This window comes from Saccoglossus kowalevskii, chromosome 2 (genome assembly GCF_978046115.1).
Source record: "Saccoglossus kowalevskii chromosome 2, keSacKowa6.1, whole genome shotgun sequence".
Lineage (NCBI taxonomy): Eukaryota > Metazoa > Hemichordata > Enteropneusta > Harrimaniidae > Saccoglossus > Saccoglossus kowalevskii.
The window spans coordinates 28,500,585-28,517,029 of record NC_140642.1 but is presented as its reverse complement, the minus strand read 5'-3'; the positions used below and the strand labels follow the sequence as shown (position 1 = coordinate 28,517,029).

Here is a 16,445-nt window from a genome sequence, read left to right as displayed (position 1 = left end):
AATGTACATCCAATGTATACTAGCACATAGGGACAGTCAACTATGTCATATTCGACAATCGTACATACACACATCTAATGTATACCGCTAGTATACCGTAACCAATCAACTACATGTATATGCCAAATTACACAATTGTACATACACACATCTAGTGTATACTAGCACTTAACCAGTCAACTATATGTCAAATTAGACAATTGTACATACACACATCTAATGTATACTAGCACTTAACAAGTCAACTATATGTCAAATTAGGCAACTGTACATACACACATCTAATGTATACAAGCACGTAACCAGTCAACTGTATGTCAAATTAGACAACTGTACATACACACATCTAATGTATACTAGCACGTAACCAGTCAACTATATGTCAAATTAGACAATTGTACATACACACATCTAATGTATACTAGCACTATAACCAGTCAACTATATGTCAAATTAGACAATTGTTCATACACACATCTAATGTATACTAGCACTTAACAAGTCAACTATATGTCAAATTAGACAACTGTACATACACACATCTAATGTATACAAGCACTTAACCAGTCAACTATATGTCAAATTATACAACTGTACATACACACATCTAATGTATACTAGCACTATAACCAGTCAACTATATGTCAAATTAGACAATTGTTCATACACACATCTAATGTATACTAGCACTTAACAAGTCAACTATATGTCAAATTATACAACTGTACATACACACATCTAATGTATACTAGCACTATAACCAGTCAACTATATGTCAAATTAGACAATTGTTCATACACACATCTAATGTATACTAGCACTTAACAAGTCAACTATATGTCAAATTAGACAACTGTACATACACACATCTAATGTATACAAGCACGTAACCAGTCAACTGTATGTCAAATTAGACAACTGTACATACACACATCTAATGTATACTAGCACTTAACCAGTCAACTATATGTCAAATTATACAACTGTACATACACACATCTAATGTATACTAGCACGTAACCAGTCAACTATATGTCAAATTAGACAATTGTACATACACACATCTAATGTATACCAGCACGTAACCAGTCAACTATATGTCAAATTAGGCAACAGTACATACACACATCTAACTTATACTAGCAAATAACCAGTCAACTATATGTCAAATTAGGCAACTGTACATTCACACATCCAATGTATACTAGCACTATAAACAGTCAACTATATGTCAAATTAGGCAACTGTACATTCACACATCTAATGTATACTAGCACTATAACCAGTCAACTATATGTCAAATTAGACAATTGTACATACACACATCTAATGTATACAAGCACGTAACCAGTCAACTATATGTCAAATTAGACAATTGTACATACACACATCTAATGTATACCAACACGTAACCAGTCAACTATATGTCAAATTAGGCAACAGTACATACACACATCTAACTTATACTAGCAAATAACCAGTCAACTATATGTCAAATTAGGCAACTGTACATTCACACATCCAATGTATACTAGCACTATAAACAGTCAACTATATGTCAAATTAGGCAACTGTACATTCACACATCCAATGGATACTAGCACTATAACCAGTCAACTATATGCCAAATTACACAATTGTACATACACACATCCAATGTATACTAGCAAATACCCAGTCAACTATATATCAAATTAGGCAATTGTACATACACACATCTAATGTATACAAGCACGTAACCAGTCAACTGTATGTCAAATTAGACAACTGTACATACACACATCTAATGTATACAAGCACGTAACCAGTCAACTATGTCAAATTAGACAACTGTACATACACACATCTAATGTATACTAGCACTTAACTAGTCAACTATATGTCAAATTAGACAATTGTACATACACACATCTAATGTATACTAGCACTATAACCAGTCAACTATATGTCAAATTAGACAATTGTACATACACACATCTAATGTATACTAGCACTTAACAAGTCAACTATATGTCAAATTAGGCAACTGTACATACACACATCTAATGTATACAAGCACGTAACCAGTCAACTATATGTCAAATTACACAATTGTACATACACACATCCAATGTATACTAGCAAATACCCAGTCAACTATATATCAAATTCGGCAATTGTACATACACACATCTAATGTATACTAGCACTATAACCAGTCAACTATATGTCAAATTAGACAACTGTACATAACACACATATAATGTATACAAGCATGTAACCAGTCAACTATATGTCAAATTCGACAATTGTACATACACACATCTAATGTATACTAGCACTATAACCAGTCAACTATATGTCAAATTAGACAACTGTACATACACACATCTAATTTATACTACCACTATAACCAGTCAACTATATGTCAAATTAAACAACTGTACACACACATCTAATGTATACTAGCACTATAACCAGTCAACTATATGTCAAATTAAACAATTGTACATACACACATCCAATGTATACTAGCACTATAACCAGTCAACTATATGCCAAATTCGACAACTGTACATACACACATCTAATGTATACTAGCATTTGACCAGTCAACCAAATGTTAAATTAGACAACTGTACATACACATATATAATGTATAATAGCATTTAACCAGTCAACTATATGCCAAATTAGACAATTGTACATACACATATTTAATGCATACTAACAAATAACCAGTCAACTATATATACACGTGATATCTAATGTATACTAGCACTTAACCAGTCAACTATATATCAAATTAGACATTTGTACATACACACATTCAATGTATACTAGCACACAATATGTACGTACTTATGTGCATAGATACATTCATTCATCCAATATAGATATTGCATTGCCTGCAAAAAGCATACTGTAGAATATTTGAAATTAATTTTCGCTATTTTCGAAAATAAAATCCAGCGAATATATCTTTTTTCCTATATTTTACATTCAACTTGTCAAAAATCAGTGAAAATAAATTCCATACAAAGCACCAAAAATGTCTTTTCAGCAAAAATTAATTCCAACTAATAAGTATTTTACAGTATATTATAGTTTAATATTCTCAGAATACACGATGACTTACCCTTCCTCTCGGCCAAATAGATCGCCTCTCCTTCAAAGCAAAACAAGCATGTTCTTGGGGTTCTGACTAAATAAATGATAACTTAGATTGTAACTTATAATATATCGATTGTCTGGTCACATGACAAGTTGACTATACAGTGACGTAGTAGGCGTGATATACCGATATTATTCATTTCGGTGATAGACAATAATCAACGGATAAATAGTACAGTAACGGTCATCAAAACAAAATTAAATACATTGTTCAATAAAAGGTATACATATTTGAAAAGGTGTGAAGTTTATATCATGCCATAATTCTTCTTTTGCATGAAAGTCAACAATTTTTATCATTATATATTATTGGATTTAAGACGCGACACAAAACATACGTCCAAGCATTAAAATTATCTTCTTAAAACTAAATCACTAAATCACAACTACAGCAGAGAACTAAGTAATAGTCACAACTACCTCAGAGTTCTCTGAAGATGTTTTCAGTTTGGTAATGCCATAGGATTCTAAACTGAAGAATTTTATACAAAGCCAATAATGTTGTCATGTGCTAGGTTATTAGCATCTTTACGTAACTTTTTAACACTGCATTTGCAGTCTGCAGACGACACAATATGACGAGATCATGGAAACGCTCTCATACATGCCAATTTGCCAACTTCACCCAAAATATGGCATAATTCCAGAAGACGTACCTACACTTTATGCATTTTTTATAAATTATGCTAATTTATTCACGACGTGGCAGTTTCTGTGCTCATGAATATACATTAATTTACGGGTCAATACGTTCTAAAAGGGGCGATTTATTAGTTTGGGGGCAAGAGTTAAAAAGGGGGAATTGGCAATCCTCAGGGAGTCAATACAAAAGGAGAGACCCATTTGGAGAGCAGCTATGATCGAGTTTGTTGGTGTACATGTGACTGTTATTACCCTGCTCGTACTTCGACAACCTCTGTTACTGGCTTCTGTTATAGTTGTATTTAGGAAAAGTGTTCTCAATAGAATTAAAAAAAAAAAACATGAACATGCGATCGCTCATATTGCTGACACTGTACAAATCTACTGAACCATGTGGGTAGTCACGCAAACAAACAATTTGCTGTAATACTTAGACTTATTGCACTAAGTTAGTGTTTGTGAGAAAAGACAGGCAGGGATGAGGGATGGGAATTGAACCCTAGTCCTCCTGATCACTATGTAGACGAGTGACCCACAAGACCACGACGGGCTGGCTGCTTTTCTTTGCAGAGTGTATATAAATAGTTTATAAAGATATACTACATATTTTCATTATTGAGTCGCAATATTTAATAATATTGCCAATTTTGTCCTTGTGTAAATTATATGTATGCCATAACATGTTCGTGTACATCTTGAGTCTCAACCAATTTGGTGTTTGCCATTTGCATTGACCATACCTGACCCGACCCTAATGCCAAGACACGTTCCTGTTAATAATTGTAGCTCTAATGATACTCTATAGTGCACTGTCTGCTCGTAAGTTGGAATGATGTCAAATGATTAAACAAGTCGCGTTTAATTAATTTCCACCATTACAAGTTGTTAAATTGAGAGAACAAATGTCTCAACAAATATTTGAGGCTTATTTTGGTGTAAACCAGTCGCGTTTGATTCATTCCCACCATTATAAGTTGTTGAATGGAGAAAATAAATGTATATATATGGACAAATATTTGATACTGTGAGTCTTATTTTGGTGTAGTCGCGTTTAAATTGCGCGTCGTTCAGACGTATTTTAAAGTTATTTTATTATTTATTCATTCAGTTTTGCATGACCCGGTTTCAACCACATGGCCATTTTGAAACAAGGTGCGTGACATTAGGCGTGACCCCACTGACTATATGATTGTTTTGTTCAACTGTCGTGAATTTAGTGCAGTCGTTTTAAGTTCAAAATGGACCTTACTGGGAATAAATTTGTACCAAGTTGAGTTTGATATCATTGGAAGCGCAATTTTAAGCTGAGTAACATATCTAAAATCCACCGAAATCCACCCATGGGAACATTTTGTTTGTCAATTTTACCAATGGCACTCGTTTTGCCTAAAATTAAATACTGGGTACTGAAACATGGAGTTCCAATGTGATCGATTTAAAGTTCAAGTTGGAAAAATATACAAACATCTGGGTTTTTTTAAATGACTCTGCTGTTATAATTGTCTATAATTTGAATTTTTCAGCTATTATTAATTTTATGCTATTCCGCGCATGCGCAGTTGATGTTCTCACCCTTTAGCTGGATACCATCTTTTACGGAGCTCATAAAACTAATATTATTACAGTAAGTGGGCCCATTGTCGGAAAAAGATGATCCATGGGCCTTTGGATTCGCGCGCATTCGACTTTTGTACACGTTGTGCACGTAATAAGGGACCCACAACGCATGCATAAATTCTCATTTATATACACGTAATTTGAACGCGTGCTGTGGCCGACCGTCGCCGTTTAAAATATGCAACTGTAACCCAATCATGGCATAGGAGCAGTACTGTGTCATTCTGTTTTTTATCGTCTCTCAATTTTTATTCACACGATAATTGTGTTACTTTTTTATTCATATAAAAAGTATTTAGCTTATCCACCTCTATAACTGAAGTTTTTGCAGCTCATTGTGATGGCGTGCAATACTGAAGAAGAGAACTGCGTGATATGCCATGAGGAATTTTATAGCGTAACCGACAAAGTTGAACTTACAAAAAAGGGACTTGCCACCCTCATCGAATATAGTCGAAAACGTAATGATACATCTCTGTATAACAGCCTTACATCTAAAGCTCATGATAATAGTTCTGTGGTCAAAGTACACAAGAACTGCAGACGAGACTATACAAACAAGAGACGAAGCCTTTGTCAGTCTGATGACAGAAAAGACCTCTCAACACCAAAGAGATTGCGCTCACAGGATGCACATTTTCAGTGGAAAACAAAATGCTTCTTTTGTACTGAAACCATTGACGAACGTCATCCAGAGATCCCTTCTCGTAAAGCAAGTATTCTTCCCTTCAAAAATATTATTCTTGGACAGTGCAAAATACGAGGAGATGAATGGGCAACAGATGTGGAAACAAGGTTGAATGGATGTTTCGATTTACCTGCAGCGGATGCTGTCTATCATAAGCTATGTCACACGCAGTTTATGCTAAATAGGCAGCTTCCTTCATCTGGGCAGGTTTTTGAGAGTAGCAGGGGAAGAAAACCAGATGCTACCATGCTACAATACTTCAATATGCTGTGCATTTGGCTTGAAAATGAAGCAGAAGAGGAGCTTTACACATTAAATGAACTTGCTGTGAAGATGTCTGAATTTGCAGATGGCGAAAGCGTATACAGTGCTAAATGGCTAAAGCAAAAACTTATTGATCGATACAAGGATTCGGTGTACTTTGCAGAAAAAGAAGGCCGATCGAACATCGCATGTTTCAGGAGTACAACAATTTCGATTATCAATGAGAAATGGTACAGTGATAGAAAGAACAATGTGCAAGATGAGGCAGAACGTATTGTGGAGACAGCTGCTAAGATTATTTTGTCTGAGATCAGGGCCATGGAGTACAACAATGATCAATACCCTACCGTAGAGGACATATCAAGGCCAGAAAAACAGGAGTCATGCATACCAAACTGTTTGCAGAAGTTTTTGAAAGTTCTTGTAAAATCATCTGTGAAACAAAAGAGCATTGGGCAATGTATTGTGTATTCTGTGCGGCCAAGATCTGTCATACCTTCGATATTGTTTGGTTTGGGTGTTGAAATGGACCATGTCATTGGTTCAAAGTGGGCCATTAATGAAGTAAATAGACTAGGATTTTCCATTTCCTACGATGAAGTAACACGTTTTAAACAAAATGTTGTACAAAACATAAATGTGGAAGACATTTTGAGCTGCCATCCTGCTGGTAGTTTTACTCAATGGATAGCTGACAATGTTGATCACAACATTGTTACAATCGATGGCAAACATACTTTCCATGGAATGGGTATTGTGAGTGCCACATCAGGCACATTTGGGATTGAGCGAATACCTCAACGGCATTCCATACCTAGGCAGAAATTGTTGAAAGAAAATGAAGCTGTTGCCAACAAAGGAGTCAAGATAGTCCAATATATCAATTCCTGTAAGCCTGGCTTGTCAGCAACCATATTTAGGCCCCTTGAAAACCTTGATTTATCATACAGTCATCCAGTTGGTCTTAAGTACAACCTAGTTTGGCATTCTGGAAATTACTTCAGAAATATGAAGGATCTGAGACCAGGTTGGTCTGGATTCATGCAAGATGCAAGCATTGGGACATATCCACCAAAAGCAGATGTCCATCTTCTACCAATAATAGACCTGAATCCATCTGACCAAACATGTCTTTACTCAACACTGTTGTTTGTTGAATCTCAAGCCAAGAAACTAAATATTACTACACCGTGCATCACATTTGATCAACCACTTTGGGTTAAAGCTATGGATGTTATAAAAAACAAATCAATGCACATCGTTTGCCGATTGGGTGGATTTCACACTTTAATGAGTTTCATGGGCAGTATTGGTAAGAAGCATTGGAAACTGTCTATGGAGAAAATGCTGTTCAGCATATGATGTCAGGTAAAGCCGTTTCAAGAGCACTAAGAGGACACTTTCTGGTGGAGGCTGCCCTCACCAATAAGCTTGTATCACATTTCCTACCCCAGCAACTTAAGGACAACCCTGTTCCAGAAGACGATACAGAACACCAAGAAGGTTCTAGTGCCAATATCAGCGATGACGAAGCTGATGAGGAAACAACAAACAGTTTTGCATTGGTTATTGATGATTCTGTAGCTGACAAGAATCAACTTTTCAATGAGGAGGAGACCGAAAATTTAACTCGATTATATGAATTAGTCAGAGCTGGGAAAGCCAAAGATGCTGATATTTTGGGATCTGCAGAACTAAAAAAACTGGAGACAAATTTGAGAGCTCTGAAGAATGACCTAGCTGGGAAGTCGCGTACTGCAACACTCTGGCTTCAGTATATGGAATATGTTCAGTTGTTGAAACTCTTCATTCGAGCTGGGAGGACTGGAAACTGGGAACATCATTTGATTGTAGTCAGGAAGATGATTAACCTATTTGTTGTTGCAGAACACATAAACTATGCCAAAAGTTCCCGGCCTTACCTGCAATTTATGTTAGATCTGCCAAAAGAATACCCATGGCTATACTACAGATTTGCAGAGCTTGGATATCACACGGTTCGGCGAAGTGACAGGTTCTGGGCAGGATTATGGACTGATTTAATCATTGAGCAAGTGATGATGCGGTCAATAAAAAGTAGAGGTGGTTTGACTAGAGGTCGTGGATTTACTGAATCTGTGCGATTGATGTGGGTACACAGTGTTCATGCATGTGGTGAAATTCATAATGCCATGACAATCCTCACAGGTCTCCAACATACAACGAGTGAACAACATATTGAGCTAGGAAAATCACGGATAAAGCTAGACAATAGTGATTTATTGAAGATCCAGAACTGGTTTGATAAGTTTGAACATTTTGATCCCAATGAACCAAATCTGAGAAGTATATCATCAGGAATTGTTGCCCCGATTGAAAGTGGGGTTAATTGTGATAACATTGAGGAAATAGGAGAGGCCATTCAAAAATCACTTGACAACATGGTTTTGCATGATGCAACAATAAAAAGAAATAAACTTGCCAAAACACTAGAAGGTCTTAAAGTCAGTATTACAATTGACAACGAAACAGTGCACATCGATCCCATGGTTCTCTTCGCTAGACTGATGCTTATACTTCAAAGGGAGGCTGATCCTTCCCCGTACTTTGCTTATGAACTAACATATGTTCCTACAGCTCTGTTCAAAGACAACATGATGAGAAAAGCCAACAAAGCACTCCTGACAAAAGCTTTGATAAGTAACACACTACCCGAAAATGCAAATACAGTGACTGAATATGTTCTCGATGGTGGAGCCTTACTGCATAGGGTTCGTTGGCTACCAAACTTGATCTATAATGATATAGTTCAACAGTACCAAGCATATATTGACATGAAATTTTGCCACTGTTACATTGTATTTGATGGTTATGAAAGTGGAGCCAACACTAAAGACCATGAGCACCTGCGCAGAGCAGGAAAAACATCTGCAGATATCCAAGTACGCAGTGACTTACCAGCTTTCAATAGTCTGGGGACAATTTCTGTCTAACACTAATAACAAGGTGCAGTTTATTAAATTACTTGGTCAAGCCCTAGAAAATGACGGCCATCAAGTGGAATACAGTAAAGGTGATGCTGACACCTTAATTGCATCAACAGCATTACAATTAGCTGCTTCTAGTAAAAGAACTACTGTGGTGGTAGATGATGCCGATGTCTTAGTCTTGCTCTTGTACCACTGGAATAAAGAAATGGCCAATATCTATTTCCGTTCAGAAGCTAAGAAAGACAAAAATAACATTGTTCCAATTTTCTCCATCGAAACCATGTCAGATTCTCTTGGCAACAAGTCTTTCATTCTTTTTGTTCATGCTTGGTCTGGGTGTGACACGACATCTTCAATTTTCGGTCAGGGAAAAACCAGTATGTTAAAAAGGCTAAAGAAATCAAAGCAAATACAGGAGACATGCTCTATATTTGGCAGTGATGTTGCTACACAAGGACAAGTTTCTGAAGCAGGACTGGCACTGTTTGCGCTTAGCTATGGTGGAATTGCTGGAGACTGGTGGAATTGCTGGAGACTCCCTGGATCATCTGCGGTATAAGAAGTATATTGATATGGTTGCTTCAAGTAAATCAAAAATTGAGCCACAGAGGTTGCCGCCAACAGAGAGAGCGGCATATTTCCACTGCCTGCGGGTTCATTATCAAGTTCGAGTGTGGAAGACATTTGACAGTTGTCATGAAAACCCATTGGAGTGGGGCTGGAGACAAATTAACAATCGGTTGATGCCAATAATGACAGATAAAGATGTAGCACCGGAGAATCTGCTGATAATTATCAGATGCAAGTGCAAAATTAACTCGAAAAATGTGTGTGGTACAAACTTGTGCTCTTGTCGCAAAAGTGGGCTAAACTGTGTTGCAGCATGTGAAGGGTGCAGAGGTGATAATTGTCATAATGTTGAAGAGCCACTTGTTGAAGAAAATGACATTCAATAAACTATTGTATGATCAAATATTTTAGACATATTTGTATTAGAAGAATTGGTTAAGCTAAGGCTTCTATTTCTCAAGCATGTTGTTATTATCACTATACATCTTAAATAATTTTGTTTTTTCATACACTATGATGTCGTGAATTCGGATCTCTAAAATATCATATGTCACATGATTCCTGGTTTAATTGTATTAGCTTCCAGTGATAACAACTTGTAGAAATGACATAAGCATGTTTCATCATTGTATATCTGTAACAAAACTTACATTCAGAGCTTTTACATGGATGACATGAAAATCAATCTCGCCACGACATATATCTCGGTTCTAAACTTTGAGTAAAACGGATGCCTTCAGTAAAATAGCCGTCATTTTTTTTCCCGTGGGTGTATTCCGGTGGATTTTGGATATGTTACTCGCCTTAAAATTACGCTTCCAATGATACCAAATTTAACTTGGTACAAATTTATTCCCGGTTCCACCCTAAAACGACTACACTAATTGTTAAGTTAGGATTGTCACGTTATTTGTTCCAACTTATTTGTAATGTCTTAAATACCAAATCGTATATATCCAGAGTTAGCGGGACCAGCGCAATACAAACGTGACCTTGATAATAGGATTGTGTTCAAATAACAGAAGCTGACATTTTTGGACTAACATTATGTAATTGAAACACAAAATATAAGTATTAGAGGGATTACAAAAGAGGATATAGTTAATATGGGCAGATGATTTGCTGGAGCTGTTGGTAAATTTATGTAATTGATTTTGCTGTGATAATGTATACATGTATGAACAATTATGTGAATATGGTGTTGTGTGTTATAGGAAGTAGGTGATGTCTTAAGTCTTTTGGTTATGTCATTTGAATCAAGGGGGGGAGGTTAAAGTAGTTGATCGGAAAGAATGATTATATTTGTTCTTTGGCAGTGAACGGCTTATTTGTACTTGACTGTAACCCACCCACCACTCGATTGTAATTTGGCCAGCTGCTATTAGACATCACTCAGCATGACTAGTTGGAAGACAACCATGTAAAAATAGTGTGAATAGAATAAACGTCTGTAATGAACAAGGAAAAAATAAAGTTTTTATTTTTTATCTTAACCATCAATATACAACAATTTACAAACAAATTCGAGTAAGAATAAAGTAAAAAGTTGAACCAATAGGAGATACAGGTGGTGGTTGAATTATCTCGCCTGGAAGAAAATAAAAAAACAAGTGGTAAGGATTATATATTGTAATGAATGATTTGAGTAAGGTGTTGAGTAGAGGAATGTTCAATAGGAAGAACATTGTTGAAATGCTTTGGAAATGATTGGACTTTCCATAAATTAAATCTTGAGGCACATTGTAAATAACTAGTGAGAGGATGCTGAAAGCACTACCGTGCATTCAAGCATCCTCTCAATGAAAACACAGGTTATGCACATTTACATTATAATGAGATAAATTAGTGTTGTAAACGGAGTGTCATGATTAAATCTGGTATGATGTGCATGGAACGACTCATGGTGAAAAAGCAGGTAAGTGTCGACGGAAGACCCAAATGATAGGTATCACCACCGACCAATTTGGTATTAGTCATAATGCCGAAAATACTATATCTTGTTGTTTTCAATAAGTATATGTGCAGCAACAATAAACTGTACAAAACCAGTAGTTAACTGTTTACAACATTGTACAAGACAGTATTATAGACCCATATCATGCAAAGTTACAGGGTGTTGTACAAATATACCCCCTTACTTTTAGGCTATTGTATGTTCATCCAACTGTTCATTCAGAATGAATAAGAAATAAAGTAGGTGCAAAGAGACTGTATGGAATGTAATTGTACTTCATAGAGTTATCAATGATGATATCAATTCCATCAGACTGATAGAACCGGTAAAAGTAATGAATTTATCGCATGGCAATGGTAATGTGTCATCTGACATATAACCGGAGTGAATTGACCATGTGCAAAAACAGCATTGTTGGTTTGCATAAGACAGCCCACACACATGCTATAAGGAGTAAACTGACAGGGCTGTAAATGAGTCAACATCAAACCAGAAACATAGAATGTAAATGCATGGACCTGTTTGTACAGAATCCCAGTTCATCCCTCATTATTTATGTGGATCATGTTAAAAAGATCTCAAACCATTATGAGGCCAATGAAAAACAAATTTGGTGTTTCCAGTATTAGAGTAAAAAATATTGGGTAGTTAGGCAGGGATTTTATTATTTTAGATTTATTTTTCCCCAACATGTTCAGTCTATATCAAATACAATCATTTTAAACAATTTTTTTTTACATGATGATATTACTATCAAATTTTGTTCATTTTAGAAAAAGGGAACTCATTTCCATAAAAATAAAATTAATAACAAATGACAACACATGTCATTGTTTATGGTTGAGGTGAGTGGCATGAACTGTTGATCGGTGGCACCATTTCAAAAATGGCAGCTGGCAACAGAAAAACCTTCACTGATGTACATGTGTATGTAGTGAGCACAAGGAATTGGCCCCTATCAGTTTCTGCCTAATAAATGACAGTTATGTACATTCCTGCTGTGGCCATTTACCTACAATAGCAACATCACAAGCATGATAAAAGCCCCCTGATTTACACATTGCAGCTCTTGCTGTTTCTTGCATGTGACAAAAATCCGCCTAAATCACAAGAAACTTGTAGTGAGCCAAACAATGATCATGAAAAAGTAAGAATGAATACAGCCAGCCATGCCAATGTGGTGAATCAAATGCAATTTCTTGCAAGACTTTCTGCTCAATATTATACAGTGTGTGGCAGCCTATGCGGAATAATCAATGGTGTGGTCACAAATGATCATGAAGATTAATCATGATCACATACTTCATATACATTATAACATTACATTAATGGGCAAAGACTATAAATCATATCCACGCCCCTAGACATGGCTACATCCGAGGTCATCATTTTGCCAATGCCATTCTTGCATATCATTATTGCTGGTTGCATAGACTAGACTATTAATGTACAAGTATTTACACATATCGGCCTTAATTGGTTTTAGATGCTATTTTATTGAGATGCATCGCGACAACTGTGGCCGTGAAGGTTAGGTAATTGTTACTAGTCGTACCGTGCACACACATCATATGAGTTCACAGGCCATAGGCCTAGTAAATCGCTGTCATCATTTATATACGATGCAATATTTATTTTTGGTCATTAGTTTCTCTGATTCATGACATCATGTGCCAATAAATCCTGAAAATTAGCTTTGCTATGCGATGAGTCGTTTAGTACAAAACACTGAATGATAGCATGGTGTGAGTTTTAGAGGTAAAGCAATTGTTAAGAATATATTAAAATTTGTGGAAAAGGGCAAAGGCTCTTACCTTAGTACATACAATGTCTGTACGGCGTCCTGGGCTGGCTGGCAAAATAACACGTCATCGAAAGATGCGTGTACGTGTACTGTAGACAATTTCCATGACGCTGCATTGCATGCGTAGAGTCAACGTCACGATTTCTGCGTATCAATTTTTCTCCGCTTTTTTCAACAAATAATTCACTTTTTTCTCTTGGGAAAACGTCGTCAATCTTATTTTATTAGCCTGAACTTTGTCTTGACAGCGCAAATTATACCCAAATAAACGTCTTTGGATGATTTCTGGCACCCAAAATTGATTCTCGACTCAGTCCTAATTACGCGTTTAGGAATGACCTGGTGATCCAAAATTGACCTCGAATGAAAATACTGCCGCCTACGGCGGGTCCCGGGATCATTGCGTCGAGCAAACGACCCCTATTGAAGGTCATGTATTTTGTGACGTGGCCAATTCGTGTATAATTACGGCTTCTGGAATTGTGTCCAAACATTGATTTAGACGGGGGCCGCGGTCCCCCTATTTTTAATAAACAACAGGGCTTCGCCCCATCGGTGCTCGCGAACTTGGCCTTAGGCCAACTTATCGGCCCCCCTATTCCAGAATCCTAGAGACGCCCCTGCCAAATGTTGCTGACACAAAAAGTTTCAGCTTGATTTTGGAGGGCCGATGCTTGGTCTAAAATGGAGGTTGCGTTGATTAATGATAGTGGTTATACCTACCATATAACTCCATATTATGTTCGCATCGTCCTGCAATTCAGTGCATAGACGTGGAATGTGAATATCTGGGTTGGTGTCTTCTGGACCGGCTTCAATGAGCAATACAGTAGACCGTGTATCTTCAGACAACCTACTAGCAACCACACATCCTGCACTTCCGGCCCCAACGATGATGTAGTCAAACAACTCCGCCATTAACCTGTTCTACCCAGACAGGATGTCACAGTAAATATAGTGGCAAATATGGTAAAATGCTAAATTAACAGATAAATAGACAAATAAGAGCTCCGAACTTGTTCTGCTCACCTATCACAATAATCGACCCTCGAATCTGGCCGTAATACAAATAATGGACTAAAGTCTACTCTACTGATGTATGCGATACTATCCTAAACTGATTGCCGGAAAAAAGGTAAATTCTGCGCAATGCGTAAATCCCGAAGAAAACATACAAAATATTTTGGGCATGAACTGACGAGATAGATAGCCAATCGTATTTCCAATTACATCATTGTCGCACTGAAATCACATAGTGAGTCTAATACAAGGTTACATCTTGTCTGTGATTATGGTATGGGAAATTGAATAAAACATCATATATCCCAACTATACATAATATATCTCAGCTATACATAATATATCTCAGCTATACATAATCCCAACTATACCTGAAATATAGTAATTATAGCTGAGACATATTAAGTATAGCTGAGATACATTAAAGCATAATTGAAATAGATTAGGTATAGCTGAGATATATTAAGCATAGCTGTGATATATTAGGCATAGATGTGATATATTGGGTATAGCTGAGGTATATTAAGTATAGCTGAAATATATTAGGTATAGCTGAGATATATTAGGTATAGCTGAGATATATTAAGCATAGCTGAAATGTATTAGGTATAACTGGCATATGTTAGGCATAGCTGGGATATTTTAGGTATAGTTGAGATCTGTTAAATATAGTTGAGATATAATATGTATAGCTGAGGTATATTGAGTATAGCCAATATATATTACGTATAATTGAGATATAATACGTATAGCTGAGGTATATTGAGTATAGCCAAGATATATTGAGTATAGCCAAGATATATTACGTATAGCTGAGATATAATACGTATAGCTGAGATATATTACGTAAAGCTGAGGTATATTACGTATAGCTGAGATATATTAAATATAGTTGAAATATATTAGGTATAGCAGAGATATATTAAGTATATCTAAGATATATTAGGTATAGCTGAGATACATTAATTATAACAGATATTTTAGGTATAGTTGAGATTTATTAGGTATAGCTGAGATATATTAGGTATAGCTGAGATACATTGAGCATAATTGAGATATATTAAGTATAGCTGAAATATATTAGGTATAGCAGAGATATATTAGGTATAGCTAAGATATATTAGGTATAGCTGAGATATATTATGTATAGCTGAGACATATTAGATATAGCTAAGACATATTAGGTATAGCTAAGATATATTAGGTATAGCTGAGATGCATTAATTATAACTGAGATATTTTAGGTATAGTTTAGAGTTATTAGGTACAGTTGAGATTTATTAGGTATATCAACGATATATTAGGTACAGCTAAGATATATTAGGTATAGCTGAGATATATTATGTATAGCTGAGATACATTGAGTATAGCTAAGATATATTAGGTATAGCTGAGATATATTAGGTATAGCTGAGATATATTAGGTATAGCTGAGATACATTAAGTATAGCTAAGATATATTAGGTATAGCTGAGATATATTATGTATAGCTGAGATACATTGAGTATAGCTAAGATATATTAGGTATAGCTGAGATATATTAGGTATAGCTGAGATATATTAAGTATAATTGCGATATATTAAATGTAGCTGAGATATATATTGATATAGCAGAGATACATTAAGTATAGCTAAGATATATTAGGTATAGCTGAGATACATTAATTATAACTGGGATATTTTAGGTATAGTTGAGATTTATTAGGTATAGCTGAGATTTATTAGGTATAGCTGAGATATATTAGGTATAGCTGAGATACATTA

General features: G+C 35.9%; 1 protein-coding gene and 1 long non-coding RNA gene across 2 annotated transcripts in view; both read right to left on the bottom strand.

Annotated features, from left to right (window-relative positions):
• The window catches only part of LOC100372728 (glucose dehydrogenase [FAD, quinone]-like), a 29,899-nt gene extending 15,095 nt beyond the window's left edge, over positions 1 to 14,804 (bottom strand). The window contains exons 1-3 of the mRNA XM_085494109.1: positions 14,691 to 14,804; positions 14,385 to 14,588; positions 3,119 to 3,184 (exon numbers count right to left, since the gene is read on the bottom strand). Of these exons, the coding sequence (XP_085350235.1) occupies positions 3,119 to 3,184; positions 14,385 to 14,579 (261 nt within the window). The 5' untranslated portion in view covers positions 14,580 to 14,588; positions 14,691 to 14,804. The remainder of the gene's footprint in view (positions 1 to 3,118; positions 3,185 to 14,384; positions 14,589 to 14,690) is intronic.
• On the bottom strand, positions 11,357 to 14,059 carry LOC144360561 (uncharacterized). Its single transcript, XR_013422271.2, has 2 exons — positions 13,672 to 14,059; positions 11,357 to 11,491 (listed from the first exon to the last, which is right to left on the bottom strand). It is a non-coding gene; the product is annotated as an uncharacterized LOC144360561 (long non-coding RNA).
• Positions 14,805 to 16,445: the final 1,641 nt, after the last annotated feature.